The sequence below is a fragment of the Tachypleus tridentatus genome, chromosome 12 (assembly GCF_004210375.1).
Source record: "Tachypleus tridentatus isolate NWPU-2018 chromosome 12, ASM421037v1, whole genome shotgun sequence".
NCBI lineage: Eukaryota > Metazoa > Arthropoda > Merostomata > Xiphosura > Limulidae > Tachypleus > Tachypleus tridentatus.
The window spans coordinates 25,491,065-25,512,497 of record NC_134836.1 but is presented as its reverse complement, the minus strand read 5'-3'; the positions used below and the strand labels follow the sequence as shown (position 1 = coordinate 25,512,497).

Here is a 21,433-nt window from a genome sequence, read left to right as displayed (position 1 = left end):
TAACATCAAAACTTGCATCTTCAGATGTAAGGAATATTCAATGAATGTTAATTTTAGTGCATGAGTCTAAAAACACCTACAAATGTTTACTCATGAAGAAATTATGTAAATGTGGAACTTGACTAAATTTTTGAGAAGCAAACTGTGTACAAAGCTCTGCTCTTTGTAAAAGCCTACATGTAAAAATTACCTCCCCCTCAACACAATCACAAGTCTGCTCAAAATAAGTAAAATATCCGCAAAAATTTTAGGTATCCTTAATTCTCAAAAAAAATTGTAAGACTAGAGAAGTGAGAACCTTTGCAAAAATAGCAGAGCAATTGTGTCATTTTTTGTTCAAAGCAGCCAAGATTTTTACTGTCTAAATTTCGTACATTTAATGCATGAAATTTAATAATAATCTTTATTTGCTTATAAGGAAAACTATTTTACATCAAGAAGTAAGAAATATCCTAAAAATATTTTGAATATAGAAAACTAATCTAATTCTAACTTAAAATGCTTAATTTAACCCGAGACAAAAGCGGAAGTGAAATTGTGTGAATCAGGAAAAAAGAGAGGGAAACTGAAATAGCAGGAATATATTCATTTTCTGCATGGGCACTTTGTTTTCCAAATTTTGCACAAACTACACATGTGCCATCCCTAATTTAGCAGTGTAAATGTCATGAGGAGTGATCATTAAGAGAGACTTGAAGAACATCCCAGAGTCGGAAATCTTCGCTGGTTTCTCCAGCCAAGGCATTTCTGCTGTGCAGTATATTTCCACATGCAAGGATAGAATTATGCTGCCAACCAATGTCTTAAGTTTGATATTTACATTGCCATGTCCACCTGCCTCTATCAAGGTAGGATATCTGAACTTTAATGTATAGTCATAGACTTCTAACCCTCAGATGTTTCCAGTGCCAGTTGTTTGGACATTCAAAGGCATAATATTATGGTTCTCTGATGTATGCTCATTGTGGCAGCAAATACCACAAAGCTTATGAGTGCAAACTGGATCCACACTGTGTTAACTGTGATGGTTCCCACTCCTCTCACTTTTAGTATTTGCCCTAAAGTGTGGAGGAGATAGATGTACAGCATTTAAAACTGTTAACAACATTTTACCCTGAGCCTTAGAAGTTATGGCCCCTAACTCCATTTTGGACATATGCTGCTGCACTGCATGTCATTGCTACAGTGTGAGTACAGGCAGATTTTTCCATGCCTCCATCAGAGTCATTTTCAAACCATGTAAAGAATCTTTTGCCCTCTGTGGATAAGTAAGTTGACAAGTCAATGTATACCCCTGTCTCTGTTTCTCCCAATAACTGCCTGGGTCCACTTTCTTCAGCTCCAGCTCCTGACATCTGTTCAGTTCCACTTTCTTCGGTCCAAAAATGTAGAACAATTATTTGTTCACACCCTCAATTACTGGAATCATCATCTACTGACAAAAACATGCCCACTCGACTCAAGGCAGGATCCATGGAGATCAATAGACCTTCTTCTAATAAAGAAAAGCAACTTTGTCATAAACCAAAAGGTTGTTTACTCAGTTCTCTTCTATCTAAATGAAAATGGCCACTTTGATAAAGTGGAGTTATCAAGGTTTCTGTTCTAAGCTGGATGACATTAAGGCCTTCTTTGATTCCTATGTGCCTTTCCTTATGAGAAACATTTCTAAAATCGACAAATACAGCCAACTTTCAGCAGTTTTCTTTATACCACAATGACAGATTGTATGATGAACGAGTGCTTGTTGGGATGACACAAGTGATCAATACCCCTTGAAGTCTGTATTTCCTTGAGCCATACCATTACTGTTTATTCTTTCTACTGTATCCTGGGAAGACTTATGATCAATCAAACCTTTAGGCTCTTGTTGATCAGTTGCCTTGTACCTTTTTAATCCTGGTGGACTTTAATGGACACAGTCCCTTCTGGGGTGGTGCTGATATTGATGGGAGAAGTCATTCCATAGAGTGCATGCTCTCTGATCTCAACCTGTCTCTACAATACTGGAACTTATACTTATTTCCATGCATCTAGTCAATCTTTTACTGACATTGATCTCTCTATCTGCTCCCCTTCACTTTTCTCTTGTCTCTCTTGGAGATTTCACAGTGACACACAGGACAGTGATAATTTTTATATCATTTTGAGGAAGATTTTTTTTTGTGGTCGATGCTACCCAATCCATATGCCATGGTGTCACTTGAACCAGGCCAACTGGTCCTTATTCACTGCTTTCTCAGATCTTGATCCTGTCGTCTGTCTGCCATCAATAGACAATTTCACGGTTGCACTGTATCATCCAGGAAACTATTCAATCTGTTCGTAAGATCTCGACACATTTTCCATGGTATCCCTATCAGCGATGGAATCCTTTCTGCCAAGAGGAACAAAGTTCACAAATGTGCCTGAGATGCCACTAATTGAATCACATTGCTTTCCATTGTGCCTGTAACCCAGCATGACAGGTTAGACATTAAATCCAAAATGAACCTTGAATTAAGTTCACAACTAGCATCTTTTCTACCACCAGTTCCAACCTCATCTGGAACAAGATGTGAAAAGTCACTGAGAGGTTTACTTCCCATCCCATTTCCTTCTTTCTCTCTAATGACCAGGAAGTTGCTGATGTCCAGACCACTGCTGATACTCTTGGAGAGAGCTTTTCTCATGCATTTAGCATTTTTATTTTGTCTCCCATCTTATTAGCCATTAATTCTCAGGTGGTTCGAAATCCTGTGACCCTGTATGTGGCTCTGACATGGTTTGTTGTGACTCATTGGTTACTCACAGGATCCCCTCTATAGTTTCTGTATTCACTGCTGAGTTGTACGTCATTTCTCTTGCCCTGGACCACGTATAAGTTCTACTATACACAGACTGTACTGTCTTAACTCTCTACTGATCCTGGAACCGCTTAAAGTTAGTTGTCTCCCTTGTGTCGTTGATATTAAAAAATGACTGGCTCATTTTTCTTTTTTTCTATCCATGTCCAATTTTTCTCCATACCTTACCACGTTGGTATTCGAGGGAACAAGCTTGCTGACACCATGGTAACGTTTGTCTATTCTGGTGCTGTCATAGCTTACCACTGTTGTATTAAAGGCTTGGCTTTGTGCCAGTTTGTATTCAATTTGGAATGAGCAACATCATAAAAACTAGGCCCAGCATGGCCAAGCGTGTTAAGGCGTTCAACTCATAATCCGAGGGTCGCGGGTTCGAATTTCTCTCGCACCAAACCTGCTCGCCCTTTCAGCCGTGGGGGCATTATTATGTGATGGTCAATCCCATTATTCATTGGTAAAAGAGTAGCACAAGAGTTAGCAGTGGGTGGTGATGATTAGTTGCCTTCCCTCTAGTCTTACACTGCAAAATTAGAGATGGCTAGCGCAGATAGCCCTTGAGTAGCTTTGCACGAATATCAACCATGATTTAGTGTATATAGTTCCTTGAGTAAAACACACATGAAACTAGTCTTGAGTTATAAAACAAACAGCACTAATAGTTTAACTGATGGTGTAAAACAGTTCATATTTAACATGACATGTTCCAAAACAAACCAAAAAAATAAGGTCTCAAACATAAGTTTAAAAAGTAAAATTACTAAGTTTTAAACCTAAATTAATAAAGTAAACCATAGTAAAATATCCAGCTTTGAAATCTAAGTATGAAACGAGATAATTAATAAGTTGCCAAGTTTTAAATGCAAGATTAAAAGGCAAAGAACAGTAAAAATGCCAAGTTTTAAACATAAGCTGGAAAAGCAAACAACAGTAAAAGTGCAAAGTTTAAAGCAGAAGTTTTAAAAATGAAAACTTTGCTACAAATCTACCTACCTGTATTTCTATGTTTCACTTAATATCACTTAGTGTATCTGATTCACTTACTAAGCTTTGTAGGAATATTAGCACCTCACAAGAAGACAAAACATCACATATCACAATTGGTTATGGTAAGTGTAATGTGGATGGGGTTGCAAGACAGCCCCATTTTCTTGAGTAAATAATAATAATAAGTAATATATAACCAGAACAAGTTGGGAATGTCTAAAATACACTAACCCCACTTTCACAAACATATCCCTTTACCAAATTTAAATACAAAAACATTACCATCGAAATTCAATTCCCTATATCAAAACAACAAGTGCACTTCGTCTTTCATTCTAATGAAAACATTAGCTGTCCAGAAAAATTATTACTATGATTGAATGACAGAAATGTTATTTTTTTTAATGACATCACACTTTCGAGTACTAATTTTAATTTTCATAACTTGTTTTTGTTATACATCTACATCAACATAAAAAAAAAACTGCATCAGGTCAGTGCTGTCCTGTGGTTTGGTCTTGAGCTGCATCAGATCAGCGCTGTCCTGTGGTTTGGTCTTGAGCTCTTTCAACTAAACTATAAAGTATGAGTATTCACTCTATTTAAATAACAGGCTGGCTTAGCTGTAACACAGCTATCTATTATTCTCCCTCATGATCTTCTAAGTTATTAGTTTTATAGTTACAAATAATACTGAAATATATATCATACCTTTATGCCAACTCGGAAAAAATATTTGATCATAGCTGTCATTAACCAGTACCATGCCAGAACATGCATCACATTCAAGGAGAAAACCAATGAAATAAGCTATGTTAGAATGTCCAAAGGCCAAAGATAAGAAGTTATTGTAACATCAAAATAATGACAGGCTCAAAATAAAATTGAAAATAATGTTGTTTCTAATGCCCTGTATTAACAATCAGAATGAATATCTTATAAGTTGACATTCAAGTTTTACAACCATTATAAATTTAAAATAAGAAAAAAATATGTGATTCAAATACTAAGTATTGTTTTAACATCTAAAACAATCATGTCTACTACAAAAAGGCTGATTAACAAGTACAAGCTAATAAGAGGTTACAAATAAACATACTGTATGATGTGTACTATTAAAGGTCAATAACTTTTCCTTTGATTCTTAAGTAACGATTTGTATTATAATCAACTGATAACAGAAAGTTGTATAGGTGAAATAGTTTATGTAATAAGTATTTTATTTTACTTCATGAAGCCAAGAGCATAATTTCACAAAAAGACTTGTGTCTTTATGGGAACAAGGGGGTGTAAAAAGAAGACTGACCTCGCGAGCAACCCCATTTCAGAGTAATTTACTTATACATGTTAATCCATTGTTACCAGATATGCATTACAGAAACTCATTTGCATCATTCTCTTAACACTAACTAACTTTGTTAAACACCAAGTCGTTAAAAATTCCGTCTAGTATCTTTAGTTAATACTTTTCATTCTACTTGAACATATACAAATAAATTGGTTTTTATCTACAAACTATTTTTAACCTCGTGTTAACTGGATTAATCCATTATTTTATTATAATAACTGTTAAAATTACGAATTTTTTCTCCTCAACAATGAGTAACATACTGAAGAAAACAAAGAATCCATGAAGGTAGTAAAAGTTTTTTTTGCTACTCCTTCTCTAGTAGACTGGTGTTATAACCACACACTGTAGATGGTGAGACTGTTTTGGATTATGATGTTAAAGTAACCCAAGACCAGTCCATGTTGTGATAATAAATTAGTTCCTTTCTTTTACACATAGATACAGCATTAAATTTGCTGAATTCACAATTCATCAATATTACTTGTGAGTCAAACGAATAAAGTTCCAAAACCATCTTAATAGTAACTGAAGGCTAACAATTGATAAGATTAAGTATCACAACCTTAACTCATCACAAATAACTGATGACATGTAGTACCACTGTAACGTATTTTCATACTGTTCTGTGGTGCATGTTTTTATATATATTTTGACTTTAAGTTATTTTCCTCTGACACAACTGGTTTGTCTTGTTAGTGTAAGAATGATGTATTTAATCTTCTGCACCACTAACACACATACAACAAAACAAGTTTTGTAAATTAATACTTCATTTTTTGACTTAATTGCTTTGAGAAATGTCATTCATAAAATAACTTATGCAATAATGTTCCACCTTTCTTTGGAAATTCCTTTTAAAACTAATGACAATGTTTTGTTATAGAAGCTACTCATATGTAGGAAACATCTTCAGAAGATATATCGCTAGGTTATGTATGTGAATATGCTATGGGCTTCTTCCATGAACAGAATAGGTCCGACTGGGATAACTATCTTATTATAATTATTTACTGGAATAACATTCAGAGAGATATGTTCCTGTTCTTATCTAATTATCAACTGGAATAACATTCAGAGTGATATGTTCCTGTTCTTATCTAATTATCAACTGGAATAACATTCAGTGTGAAATGTTACTAAAGTTTAACACATCACTTTCATTTTTATTTTTCAAGGTATGGATTCTCAATTTGTGAAATTTTAATCACATGAAAATCTTCTGTTGGACACCTTTGACTACAACTACAAAAATGGAGTATTCCTAAGAGGTTTATGATAAATCTAGTCTTGCTGCCAGTGACATCCTTCGAATTAAAAAGTTGTATAAATGTCAGTACTTTAAGAAATTCAAAAACGTAACATTACCCAGAAGAATTCTGGGGAAGTGTAACTTACAGGTTCAAACAAACCTGTTCATTGCTGAAAATAAAACTTCTTAGCACCAAGATTATGTAATACATCTTTGTTCAAATAGCCATGGACATCAGAGGTTGGAAGATGTGAAATTATTTCCAACAAATATCCAAATAAACACCAGCTACTTAATAGTATTGATCAACCCAGACAGACACTAGCCACCTGATAGTAGAGATCAATCCAGACAGACACTAATCACTTGACTGTAGAAACCAACCTGGACAGATACTAGTCAATTGACAGTTGAGATCAATCTAGACAGATACTAGAAACTTGACAGTAGAAATCAACCCAGACAGACACTAGCCACTTGACAGTAGAAATCAACCCAGAAAGACACTAGCCACTTGACAGTAGAAATCAACCCAGACAGACACTAGCCACTTTACAGTAGAGACCAACACAGACAGACTCTAGCCACTTGACAGTAGAGATTAATCCAGAAAGATACTAGCCACTTAATAATAGACCAACCCACACACACACTAATCACTTGACAGTAGAGATCAACCCAGACAGACAACAGCCAATTAAAGCAAGGCAACTAACAAGTGTATACTTATTTTAAAGCAATCAAGAACCATATCATACTAGTACAGTAGATAATGGTTGTGTAAATCTTAGTACATGCAGAGTGATAATCCCTCTGCATTTCAAATCACATTAAAATGAAACAGAAAACTGATTGTCACCATTCTATACTGGCAGTTTTGTCTTGTCATAACCCTGTTACAACGTACCTCTTTTTTGAAGTTTATTATTTATCTTACTCTGTTTTCAGGCTTTGCTAGTTCTGCTTAATCTATCTATGAGGAACATATTTTAAATGTATTAAGATTACTAAATATGCTTATAATGAAACACAAAGGAATGAAATAAGTTAAAAATGAATCTAAAGCTGAATTGACTTTTTAAAACACACTCCCTTGGGCCACCCTGAGTCCTCCAGCCAAGTTTTGCTGGCTAATATATATTAGAAAAGAATAAGACTTGACTTCAGTGGAAGGTGGGTGCTATGTAGTTTTGCATGTTTGTGAAACACTTCTCTTTGATATATTACTGTTAGAAAACAAAATGCACTGAATAATACAAAGTTCAAATTTGCAAAAAAAAATAATCATGAGGGTTCATCTAACTAGTTCTACAGCAGTGGAAAACATAATTTTATAGGCGTTTTGCATTCACAATTGCATGTAAAATTATATGCATTAGCATTAAATTTTATAAAGTGGTAATTAAGTTTGTGACTTTTGACAATTAGTGATTGAATTGGCAACTGAAAATATATCAAAATCATTATTTCAGTTTCATCAAACTTTTAAGTTGCATGAAAGTTTAATGAAAATTTTGGGGAAAATTTAATCTTTAATTTCATTAATTGACTGAATTTACGTTTAAACAACTGTCAGTAACAATTTCCAACACATCAGTTTCTTTGGTTCACCATCACATTGTTTCAGATGATTTTTTTTTAACAAGAGCTTACAGAAAGTTCTTGTCTATTTACATTCTTATCAACATTATATGAAAAGTTACACAAAAGACAATTAACTCAAAATTAAAAAGATTTTGGTTCATTGAAAATTGTATATTTTTTGTGATCTAATTTTCCAGTTAAAAGCTCTTTTTTATTATTATAAACTGGCATATGAACAGGAGTTATAAAGATTTTGGAAATATTTTTACAAACAGTAAAGATTAACTTGACTTCAACTAAGTTTAATCTTTAATATTTAATAAAGAACTTACTGGCCAGAATTATTAATTCACAAATACAATAACTCCAATAGTAGACACATTCTGATTTTATTAAGTATAATGTTTTGAACCATCTTAGGACATTATCAGGTAAAAGTTAAAATTAAAAGGCAGTTGAATTTCTCTAAAATTTGTCCACTGTAAAAGTTACTTTCATTGTGTTTTTGAAATGGTATTAATCATAACATATAAAAACAGAAACTGTAAAGGTAATATTTATTTCAATATTACAAAAACTTGTTTTCTTACAAGTTCTACATATTCTACAAACAAATAAGTGAATTAAAAAAAGTATTTGCAAATCAGTAATAACAGTTACATTTTAACTACCACTGGTTACAATCAGGCTTTAACTGGGTAGAAGGAGCCTTTGGTACAAACATGGTAAGAGTAAATAGTGAATGCCTTGACAGCTGACAATTGTCAAAGTTTATTCATCACAACATGACAACTATGGTATAATTAATTAAAAATATATTTGATGATAAACAAAACTACCTTCAGGACATTTGTTTACATCCTGGCTGTTTTTCATTTTAAGATCTGTTTATTTATAAACAAGAAATTCATCTGTTCCAGTGTATTTTGCTGCAAATTCTTTTCCTGCTGGCGTAGGATCAGAGAAAGCAATTTCATTGACTGACAGAGCATGGCCATAGTAGAAATTACATCTAGTAATGAAAACATTAAAGAATGCCAGATGAAATATAACACACAGAAACATTAGAATAATTCATACCAGTTTAGGTAAAATTGTAAAACAGTTTAAATCTTGAAAACATTTATTTGTAGCTACAAAATTTTTATCACAAAGTAATGTAAAGGCTATGTATAGAAAAACAGATTATTTGATTTCTGCCCTCTCTTTCTCTTCAAAGAGAATTGTTGAAATCCACAAAATAAAGTACACAAAATGCATGGTTTTCACAATTTTATATAAATTCCAAACCTGCCAAAACATATTGTCACTGTTTTCACTTTTAGTTTACCATATTAGTATTCCAGTTACCTGAATTTGTAGTTCTTTTTCTTCATTCTTATAAGTTGCTGTTAGCATTGCATCCTAGTATGTTAGGGCTCTGTACCTGGACGATTCATTGTTAGATTATGTTACTGTTTAAGTAACAAAAAAAAACTTGTTATTTTTTATCTATTTCTCTTCAGTTTCTTTTGTTGTGGAGGTGATGTCCTGATACAAAATTTTGTCTTTTAAGCTTTGTCAGATACATTTTCTTGGCCAGGTGGCTTTTGTTTCTGATGAAACCAATATGGCTATCCCAATTTCTAAGAGATCTGACTACAAGTTCTGACTGGCCAATATTTTATTCAGTGTTACAAAGGTGTTTGAGTCTGGTTTAAATGCAGCTGCAAAAGTACAAACACTTAAATGAGGATCCCAACAATGCTATTGCTTCATTTCACTCCCCATTACAAATTAACTGCATCAAAATGTATAATTGTAATGGTATAATATGGGGCTACACCAGTGGTTCCCAACCAGGGGTGCAAGATAGCATTCCAGGGGGTGCGAGATAACATTTCAGTTTTTTTTTGTTTATATTCAAATATTACATTTGATTTTTATCTTATTTTCCTTGTTACAGACGTAGCTTTTTACCTTATTATGATAACATATCGTTTCTACCGTCACTGGTGCAGACCGAAGTCTTAATGTACAACTGTAAACAAACAACACACAAAACTTAAACGTGACCTAAGTACTCGGCACAACTAATTAGGTTACGTTCGTGAACGCCGTCTTAAAGTGTATTATTTATTTATGTTATCTATTCACGTGAACGTGACTCGAGAAACTTCCAGAAGTATCTGGAATTAATCGATGACGTCATGTGACGTATATTCGAGAATGTTTTAGAAAGTTTTGCAAAGTATATAAACCCATGTGTGATGCTATGGTAATCAGTGCATTGTTGATTCTGTGTTTGTGCAAAAAAGCTTCATTATGTCAAAGAAAAGGAAATGGAATAACGATTATGTGAAGTTTGGTCTCACTTGCATCGGAACAACTGAGGATCTGCAAAAACCCCAGTGCATGCTTTGTGATGCTGTCCTTTCAAACGCAAATTTGAAGCCATCTAAGCTGCAGGAACACTTCAACAACCAGCATGGTGAAACAGCTGTTGCAGACCATGATGTTGAATCATTGAAAAATAGAAGGGCCCACTTTGATTCTCGAGCAACCCTTCCAAAATTAGGTTTTATATCTGCTGACAAACCACTGCTGATGGCTTCATACCACGTGGTGTATAAAGTAGCCAAATCAAAGAAGCCCCATACAATTGCAGAAGAGGTGATAAAACCATGTGCATTAGAAATAGCAACAATTGTTTTGGGAAAAGAAGCCTCAAACAACTTAAATTAGTGCTGTTGTTAAATAATATTATTCAAAACCGAATTGGTGATTTGAGTTCGGACATTTTGGACCAAGTTATCGCAGATATCAGGGCTAGTCCGTTGAAAATCTGATGTTGCAAATTGCAGTCAATTCATCGCACTAGTGAGGTATGTCCATGATGGTGTCATAAAGGAAGATTTCCTGTTCTGTGAAGATCTGAAAACTACCACAAAAGGGAAAGATGTCTTCCAGTGTATGGAGGAATTCTTTGCGAAATATGATTTAGATATCCAAATTATTGGTTCTGTGTGTACTGACGGTGCCCCTGCTATGCTAGGAAATAAATCAGGATTTTTTTGCACTGATGAAACAAGAGATTCCGCATTTGCAAGGTACTCACTGGTTTCTTTATTGATATGCTTTGGCATCAAAAACATTGCCTCCAAAGTTGAAAAAGGTCCTTGACACTTCTGTGAAGACCATCAACTAGATTATGGGTTGAGCTCTGAACCACCACCCCTTCAAGTCGCTTTGTGAAGATTTTGGAAGTGAGCATTCAGTTTTGCTTTTCCACACTGTTGGCTGTTCAACCAATTCAACCAAATGCTAAGCTATTTGAGTGATATTTTCACTCGTGTGAATGACCCGAGTGTATCTCTTCAAGGAAAAACATAAACATATTGAAATGCTTCAAAAGTTAAGTGCTTTCGAAGAAAAGTTACATCTTCAGTGTCGACGAGTTAAAAGAGGAAATCTTTCAAATTTCCATCACTAGAAGAAATGGTAGGTGAGGATGAGTCCTTAATCCCATGTGTGTGTGAAGAAATTGTGGATCATTTGGAAATACTATCAAAGTCATTTGATAGATATTTTGGAGGAGAACTGGAAACTTCTGAAGAATGTATTATGAATCCATACTCCTTCAATTTGGATAATATGTTAAATGATGAAGAACTGAAGGAAGATCTTATTGAACTGTGCACAAATCGAGTTCTTGAAATGCAGTTTGAAAGCAAAACTTTGGGAAAATATTGGTGTTCAGCAATGGACACGTTTTCAAGATTTTTTGAAAAAGCACTAAATGTGCTCATCCCATTCGTGACGACATACTTATGCGAGTTTGGATTTAGTGCCCTTTTGTCAATCAAGACAAAATCTAGAAATCACTTGAGTGCACAGAAAGACTTGCAATTGCTATCAGCAACAAAGTGCCACGCTTTGAAAAACTTGTAAGAAATAAACAGGAACAAAAAAGTCATTAAATTTAAATTGACTTATGAACATTTGAACTTTTCAAATTCAAAGAAATTTCATTTCATGTGTGGATGATTTTTTTTGTAGGCCATGTAGGGTTTATGCAACATTTAGTTTGTTGTAATATTTTTTCTTTTCCAAATGTTTCATTTTTTTTTATATATCATTAAAAACTAATTATAAAAATTTGTTTTGGCCACCTTTATCTTTATTTTTAAATAATAATTACTGTGAGGGGTGCAAGAACATATTAAAATTTTTTCGGGGTGTGGGGCATAAAAAAGGTTGGGAACCACTGGGCTACACTTTGTAAGAATCTGCTAAAGAAGTACTGGTTGGAACCTCTGTATTTAATACATAAGCTCAAAATGTTAAGTGATTTTTCTCCTAAATATTATGCTTTACTTTTTAAAGTTTTCACGAAGCATTGACCTAAAACACAGGATGCCAAATTTTATAAAAAATTACTAAAATACTAAATTTGAAAAGTCATGTCACAAATGAAAAAAAAAATTATTAGTTTTAATATGTAATAATTTTTAAGTGAGACTAATCTACAGCCTCAATACAGTCAACACTGATGATTGTAAGTAGTATCATGAAACTCTTTTGAAGTCCTGATTGACCCCAAAATATCCCAATAAATGTTTAACTCACAGGTAACCCAATCAAGTATAGGCTGATGAACTGCCTTTAATCTCAAATATTAGACAATTGCACAAACAACAGTAAGGTTTGACACTTAGTTTATTATATTGTTATTCAGATATGTTTTCACTCTCACTTAAAAAAACAAAATAAAGATTTTGTTATATACGTTAATCATACGTATCTACATATAAAAACAGCATTTAATATTATTAAATAATTTACAAGTGTAACTCCATTATTTTTTTATTGTTAAATGAAGAATTTAGGGTAAAAAACTTGATTATCTTTGAAGTGTTTATGCCAACAATGGAATTAGAAAGATCTTGAAATATCCATGTTCTTCATCCTCTAAAAAATTTTATGATTTTAGATTTCCAAAGCTGGAGTTACATGGCATGTGCTTACTGATAAACAGAAGAATAGTTCAAAACCTGTTACTGATCAGTGTTGCAAATTCAGTGTATTTCCCATTTTATGAGTAAGCCTGTCTAGATCATTTTCTGCAAAACAGAGGTTAAAAACAAGAGAATCTAGGAGTAATAAGTAACAATCTTCCAGGATTTCCAGCAATTAAAAAATTTGTTTACAAATTACAAAACCTGATATACATACAAACAGAAACAAACAAAATTAAGAAGTTCTAAATTACTTATGCTCTAATTACAACAATAACGGATACCTCAAACAGTCCAAAAGACGTGAAGCAATTCTTCGACGCCTACAAGAAGGAGCAACCCATACTCGGCTAACACCACAAAGAGCCCTCTCTGGCTTGGTACTGCAGCACCATGGTTGTTGTGGAGGTTGTGGGCATGTTTTCAACAAGCTATTACTATCAACATTCTTGTGGTCTTTATCTTCAGTAATGACACGATAAGCCTATGTGGGAAAATTCTTATTTTGGTCTTCTTCCAGATAAAAGATAAATCAATATTTGTGAACCTAAGAGGTAATTGTGTATAATTATGTGAAGTTAAACTTTTCTAAGGAGGACAAAAAAATTGTCCCAAAAGATAATTAAAGTTTAAAATATGATAAAAAATTAATAATAACAGAAAGCAAATATCAAAAACAAATCTGGAAACAACTGAAAACATAACTTTGAAATCCAACATAATTTTGGAACACATCCGATTTTCAGCAAAAAAGGGAATTGTTTAGAAATATTACACCTCGAGAGTGAGGCAAGTTATTTTATTGACATTTTTAAAGTGGACAATACTCTTACTCAGTCTTCTACTGCTTGAAACTGTCTGGAAAGTTGAAGGACAATATTTTAACTTAGAATTTATAAATTCAGTGTTATAATTTCAGTATAAAATGCACATTTGTTGCAAGATTTTGTTTTACCGACTAACTATATTCCTTTGTTTTTACTTACCTGAGTTATACTTTCAGCAATGACACAACCAGCAACTTTCTTATCAACAGTGATAAATAAAAAAAATGCTGAATTTGTCTTGTTTGGAAGCCCAATATCAGGAAAGCCTAAATCTCTGAAATAACAAACTTAAAATTTGTTTTCTGACTTCAATAAAACAGTTGCTTTAAATCTAGATAACTTTATTGCAAAGAAAAAAAACTTCAAAACTCCATTTTATCAGCTTTATCAGTTTCCATATAAATAAAATGAATTTTCAGGTTCTACTTTTTAATCCTACAGGCATGACTAAGGTCAAAGTGTACAAGTTCAGACATAATACATTGTTAATTTCACAAAAGTTTGTGTTGGACAAAAGTATTTTGATTCTTCATATGAACATCACCTTGAACTCTTGTCACAGACCAGGTCAGAGTGATTTATTCAAATCACAAACATATCATTAATACAAACACTTTACTTCCTGTTGGTTTTAAAGCAAAGCCACATTAAGCCATTTACTGTGTCCACCAAGGGAAACCGAATCCCCGATTTTAGCAGTATAACTCATGTCCACAGGCTTACTGTTGTCCCATCAGGAGGTCAAAATCTTTATTAACAAATTATTTTTCATGAAGATATGTATAGTAAATTAATAATTGAATTCAACATTACTTCTGCAGTAGAGGTCCAGTCCCAGTGCACTTTCAGTTAATCATACGTATCTACATAAAAAAACAGCATTTAATGTTATTATTAAATAATTTACAAGTGTAACTCCATTATTTTTTTATTGTTAACTAAAAGTAGCTTTAACATTTAGTTCACAGACCCACTTTTGTTGAAAATGTGCTCAGCTACACTTTAAACATTTCTTTTCAATCAATAATATATACGTGTATATGCAACATTTGTATTGTTACTAAGTTGTGTGTGTGTGTGTGTGTATGTCATTTTGTATATGGAGTTTGTAGGTTAGAAGAGAAGTTTAATGTCTTTCCAATTAACTCTTTCTGCACAAATTGTGAAAACTGCCATGCATAGAAAAAAATGACTTATTAACCTACCAATAAAATCATTGATTTTTGTTTTGTCTTTAAAAGCATATTTATGAATGCATTACTTATATAATATCTTCTTTTAAAAATATATCAATGTATTGAAGTAAAGCTACATAATTAAAAGAATTCATTTATTATATCATGTTTTGAAATGTTCTGTACTGCACAGGCCTGGCTTTTCAGGGCATCCACTGCAACATTGTCTTGTTTCTTTCCATTTTGAATAACATGCTCTGTATTTCTTTTTGGAATGCATAGTTGAACTACCAGGCAAAGGTGGAATAGGAACTAAAGCATAGATAGCTTTTTCAGGCTTTTGCTTGTAACTTGCATGAGGATTGCTGGCAGTGAATTTCTTCAAGTAACAATTCCTTTTGAATCCTGCATTTTCACCAGTTGCTGTATGACCACTATGATATACTGCTTGAAAGTAAATTTTTCTTTTCCAGTATTTTTGTAAATGAAAAAACTATTCAGCAGCATTCACATCAGCTTCCTAAACTTCGTGTGGGGTTTACGACTTGGGTGAAAAGGCTCCAGCAACTGATGTGCTTCATCAACAACTCTCATGTATTCATTATACATTTTTTATGTGTTTATGTGGTAATGTTTATTTTTGTAAAATTTTTTGGTCAGCACAAAGTAAGTTTAATCTTGTTCACCAAAACCAGCTGAATATTTTGGTAATACTCTTCAGTCTTCCCACTTATCTATCAGAGTTTTGTCTTTACAAACAAAAGCTGTGTCACATTAACAAGCTCTTTTGAGACTCCTCTATTAGTGTGAATTGTTGCTGTCATTGTTATATTTAGTCTCCGGAAAGTGTGCCAGTTGAGTACTTGTATACCAATTGTCTACAATTACATGATGCTCCTGTCCAAAAATATATTCTAATAAATGGACAAATATGTTTTCACAAGGTACATTTACTCCTTCAACATCAGGTACAAAATACAGGTTGTTGGGGTCTTTTCCATAGAACACCCTAAAGTTATAGTTGTATCCACACCAATTATTTTTGCTGTTGCACATGACAAATAACTGGATGCCAAATCTTGGGTGTTTAGTTTTTATGAATTGGCAAAAGCTTACCCATCCTTTCCATAAAACTAATGCCACATCAACTGAAATATGTTCTTCTACATCCACATTTTTCAGTGATATTTCTTTTAAAAGCTTACAAAAAAACATCCAAGCACATAGAACGTACATTTTTTTCACATCATTTACTTTGGTAAAGCATAAAAATTTCATAATTGACATGTACCTATTTCTATTCAGTGTGGCAGCACAGAAGAAATTAATGCCTGGCTCATAGGGCATTTTTGCCCAATACTGGTTCATATTGCTATATTTACATATTCCAGTATAAAAAATAATGGGCAAAAAATGTAAATATATCATATTCAGTGACATCTTTCCATTGGATACTATTTATAATTCCATTAGCTTGTGGATTAACATAAAAAAAAAGCCTTTGCTTTATCATTTACACAAAAAGCAGCATGGTTTATAACTTCACGTGTAATAAACTTTTTCACACATTCTAAAACACTCATGTTATCTAAAATGCCAGCTGTGAGGTTGATCTCACTAAAATTATACATTAATGGCAGATCCATTTGAGGCCTAGCATCACCAAACACAGTAGGAACACATCTCCATCCTCCAGCCATTTCATTCAGTTAAGGCAAGTCTTGAAAGTGAAAATTGTCACTGCAATCTGAATAATCACTGCTATCAACTATTGGAGAAAAGGAAAAACAAAAGGGTCAGAGAAGGATGTGGATGATAAGTAGGTGATTATTTGACAAAATATGTCAATTGAATAGACTGTTGAGTAAATAGGGAGAAAAGAATCAGATTATGTTACCCATGGGCATAATTGGAGGATATAACTGACAAAACAGAAAAAGAAGAAATATAAAATTCTTACACGACACTAGTAGTGGTACGTACAAATCACACAAGGTACTCATTCTAAATACTGAATCACATTTTCATGATGAACTAAATATAAAATTATGCTACATTATTGAACTTAAAACTGCTAATTTAAGTGCAAAGGAATATATATATATCATATCACAAACTCTCTCATTTCAAAATGCTAAGCCTAAATTACAAAAAGATCGTGCACCCACCATTTGATAGATATTAACCCTTACATTTATGGATTAACTTTTTCTAAATATTTATATATTTTGGGTTAATTTTTTCAATATGATATTTAATACAATTAGATATTTGATATAGAATGATACAAGATATTATAAAAAGTCACATACATCCTATGATGTTTTACCAGAAGCAATTTTTCTAATAATAAAAAGTATTATTGGCCAAATCTAAATATAACCTCTACATAAAATGATAGCTACTGTAATAAGCACCACCTACATTCATGTTGTAAAATCCAGAGAAAATCATTTCATTATGTGCTTTGTTTATCATCCTATGAGTTGTCAAATGTTAAATACAGTGACTGGAATAGCATGATACTGAAACTTGTATCTTTGACTAGGATTGGCTAAAAGTTTTACAACTAATGATAACATGCTCAGATGCTGTATTATAAAGAAAACAGACTAGAATGGTTCATATACCAATCATAGATAGCAGAAACAGAGCTAAAGTGAAAGAAAAAAGTTTTCTTAATGTTGAAAAAATGTTTTTTTTAGAAAAAGCTAATAGTCTCTATTTACAATAAAAACAACCTGAAATCCAATAAAAGATATTTTCTCTATAATTTTTTCAATTTGCAAATGTGATCTTGCCCTCACAGTAAGACAAAATGGTCACAGCAGGTAAGGGGTTAGGAGTCTTGGATATTGCTATTTGTGAAGAGAATGCTATTACTTTACAAAAAAATTTAGATCATTTACTGAGTTGGGCAAGTAAATGCCAGATGAGTTTTATTTTTATGATAAATGAGGGTTAATGCATGCAGGTTATCATAATTTGAATTATAAGTGTAATTCGCATAGAAATAATCTTAACAGTGTCATAAAACACAGGGTCTTGGTATAATAGTAAAGCCATCTAAGCAATATGCCATTGCTAGTGGTACAGTAAATACGATTTTGGGTTGAATCTACATAATTGTTGAATACAAGTCTAAAGAAGTCATAATTTCATTGTAAGGGTTACTGTTTGTGCTAATTTTGGAATATTATATTCAGTCTTGGGCTCCTTATCTAAGAAAAGGCATCAAATTGTTGAAAATGGTTCAGAGGAGGATTACTAGAATGGTGCCTGGGATGGAAGAATTGTCATATGAGGAAAGGCTGAAATCTCTCCAATTCTTTTCTTTTGAAAAAAGAATAGTAAGTGGGAATCTGACTGGAGTGTTAAGTTTGATTGATTGATTTAGTGTTTTATGGCACAAAGCAGCTAGGCTATCTATACCAAATGTCCAGTAAAAAGGTAAAAATAAATTAAATGTAGTAAAATACATAAAAGTAAATGAGGGTAAAACAAAACATCATTGAGAAACATAAAAAGCATAAAATCAAATGTTGACACCTAGTCTACAATATTAAGAGAGAAAGCAGAGTAAGAGAAGGTGTAAAGGGCTTTCTCTAGCAATATGGTAATGATCATAACACGCCAGGAAGACTAACAGGTAAGTACAAGAACCACCGTCAGTCACCTGAAGTTGGCCTTTCCAGTCCTGATTCTGGGTTACATTGTCATAACAGCCATTATTTAAAGGTAAAATAAGAAAAGTGTTAAAAGACATATAGCAAAATCGTAATAAAAATTAGACAAATGTCCTGTAAAAAGGTAAAAGTAAAGTAAATGTAGTAAAATTTGTAAAAGGAAACAAAGGTATAAACAAAACATAAAATGGTGTAACACCAATGTTGACATCCAGTCTACAAAGTTGTAAAGGACTTTCTCTAGCAATATGGTAATGATCATAACCCACCAGAAAGACTAACAGGTAAGTACAAGAACCACCATCAGTCACCTGAAGTTGGCCTTTCCAATCCTGGTGTCGAGTTATTTAATGTTCTGGCCATTTTCAAATGTCAAATTGAACTAGAGAGAATGAAACTGTAAAAAGGGAACCACAATTAAAAAGGTGTAATGAATAAATATTCAACACTTAAATGAGATTAAAAAGATTAATGGCCATTAAAAAACTAAAAACTTTATCATGGTGGACAGTGTCACCATCACCAATAACACTGTCCAATGTTACAGACAAACTCTGAGACAGAACATGTTTAAAATACTGCCGTCATTCAGAGTCGTAACGATGGCAAGAAAGTAAAATGTGGCTTACAGTGATTTCAGTGTTACACAAACTACACACTGGTGCATCAGTTCCAGATAAAAGAAAACGATGAGTTAAAAAACTGTGACCAATATGTAGTTTAGTTAGAACAACTTCCTTCTTCCGAAACTTACAGAAGCTAGACGTCCAAAGCCTAATATAGGGTTTTATTTAAAAAAGCTTGTCACGTTGCTCACTCCAAGTGGACTGCCAGCTGGCACTGAGCCGAGCTTTGAATACAGGACCATAGTCCATGTACGGAATAGGCACAGTGGTGATAGTGCCAGAGCAGATAGATTTAGCTGCCGTGTCTGCAAGCTCATTCCCACAAATACCAACATGGCCTGGTATCCAGAAAAACTGGATAGAAGTAGCTGTTAATGAGAAATGGGCCAGTCGGTTTTGAATATCAGCGAGAACAGGGTGTGAGCCAATGTGATTCCAAGGCTAGTAGAGAACTAAGCAAGTCAGTGTAAATAGTGTAGTCAGAGTACTGCTCAGCTTCAATATGATCCAGGGCAAGAGATATGATGTACAGTTCAGCAGTGAACACAGAAGCTGTAGAGGGGATTCTGCACACAACCACCGAACTGCAAGAAACCATGGCAGAGCCCATAGAATTACCTGATTTGGAACCATCCATATAAATTGGAATGGAATGATTGTTTGAAAGATGTTCAGTAAATAAAAGATGGTACTTCCAATTGGGAGTATCTGCCTTTTTCAGATGACTTAAAGAAAGGTCACATTTGGGGGCTGTAATAAGCCATGGGGGGATGGGCTGACCAGTGGATTCTGCAATGTTATCCAAGGACAGACCCAATTCATCCAATTGCACCTGGATGCGAAGTCCAAAAGGAACAATAGCAGATCATCTGTTCTAAAAAAATATAGCCCACCAAGGAAGGAAAACACATACCCAGGTGGGATGCTTTGGTAAAAAACGAGGTTTCAAAGAATATAGTAAAGACAGTTGCAAACAGCGAAGGTGCAGAGAAGGTTCATGATATTCTACATATAAGTTGTGAACTGAAGAGGAGCAGAAAGCCCCAGTGCAGAGTTGAAATCCTTGATGATGAATGGGGTTTAAGGCCGAGGGTCTGGCAGAGCCATAGATCCATAGTCAAATTTTGAATGAATAAGAGCATGATATATCTTTAACATAGAACATCGATCCACTCCCCAATTAGGTGGTCAGTGGTGGAGTGCTCCCCAACTGGCAGTAGAGAGGACACGGAGGATGTTCAGTGCTCTTGTGCATTTGACCCATAGTCAGCATGCGGTCAAAGATAAACCCCAAGAACTTGGTCTCAGGGACCACTGACAATGAAATTTCACTGATACAGTATTCAGGATCAGGGTGAATACCCCGTTGACGGCAAAAGTACATGCAAACGGTTTTAGAGAGAGAAAAATTAAAGCTGTTCACCATAGTCCACTTCAGTACACGATTGAGGGCAGTTTGTAGTTGCCGCTCAATATATCTCATGTTTGATGACTGACACGAGATGTGAAAGTCGTTGACATAGAGCCCGTTTGCAACAGTGAGAGGGACTGGTTCAGTGATGGCATTTAACTTTATACTGAAAAGTGTGACACTCTTGGAATCTCCTGTCCATTAAAATTTTTTTAATAAACATGGGTAAATGGCCACATAACCCATATATATGGAGGTCTTGCAAAATGCCATACCTCCATGTTGTGTCATAAGCCTTCTCAATGTCAAAGAATATTGATACAAGATGTTGGCATTTGAGAAAGGCTTCTCTGATTGAAGTTTCAAGTCAAATTAGATGGTCAGTGGTTGAGTGCTGTCATCGGAACCCACACTGGGTGGGCGGGGGGGAGGTTGTTTGATTCGAGAAACCAAACAAGAAGAGCATTGACCATCCTCTCTAAGGTCTTACAGAGACAGCTCGTCAAAGCAATTGAACAGTAGTTTGAAGGAATCTTGGGATCTTTCCCTGGCTTAGAGAAAGGAAAAATAATAGCCTGGCACCAGGCATCAGGAAAAACATTCTCCTGCCAAACCCAGTTAAAAACAATTAGAAGAATATCAAGAGAAGCAGGAGAGAGATAGCACAGCATGTCATAGTGTACATCATCAGGTCCAA

At 34.0% G+C, this 21,433-nt stretch overlaps 1 protein-coding gene across 2 annotated transcripts in view; it reads right to left on the bottom strand.

The window, feature by feature from the left end:
- Positions 1-8,554: 8,554 nt before the first annotated feature.
- Positions 8,555-21,433, bottom strand: part of LOC143235256 (uncharacterized) — a 45,448-nt gene continuing 32,569 nt past the window's right edge. For both annotated transcript variants that reach the window (XM_076473226.1, XM_076473227.1), the window contains exons 7-9: positions 13,998-14,112; positions 13,296-13,495; positions 8,555-9,026 (exon numbers count right to left, since the gene is read on the bottom strand). In XM_076473226.1, coding sequence (XP_076329341.1) covers positions 8,903-9,026; positions 13,296-13,495; positions 13,998-14,112 — 439 coding nt within the window. In that variant the 3' untranslated portion in view covers positions 8,555-8,902. The remainder of the gene's footprint in view (positions 9,027-13,295; positions 13,496-13,997; positions 14,113-21,433) is intronic.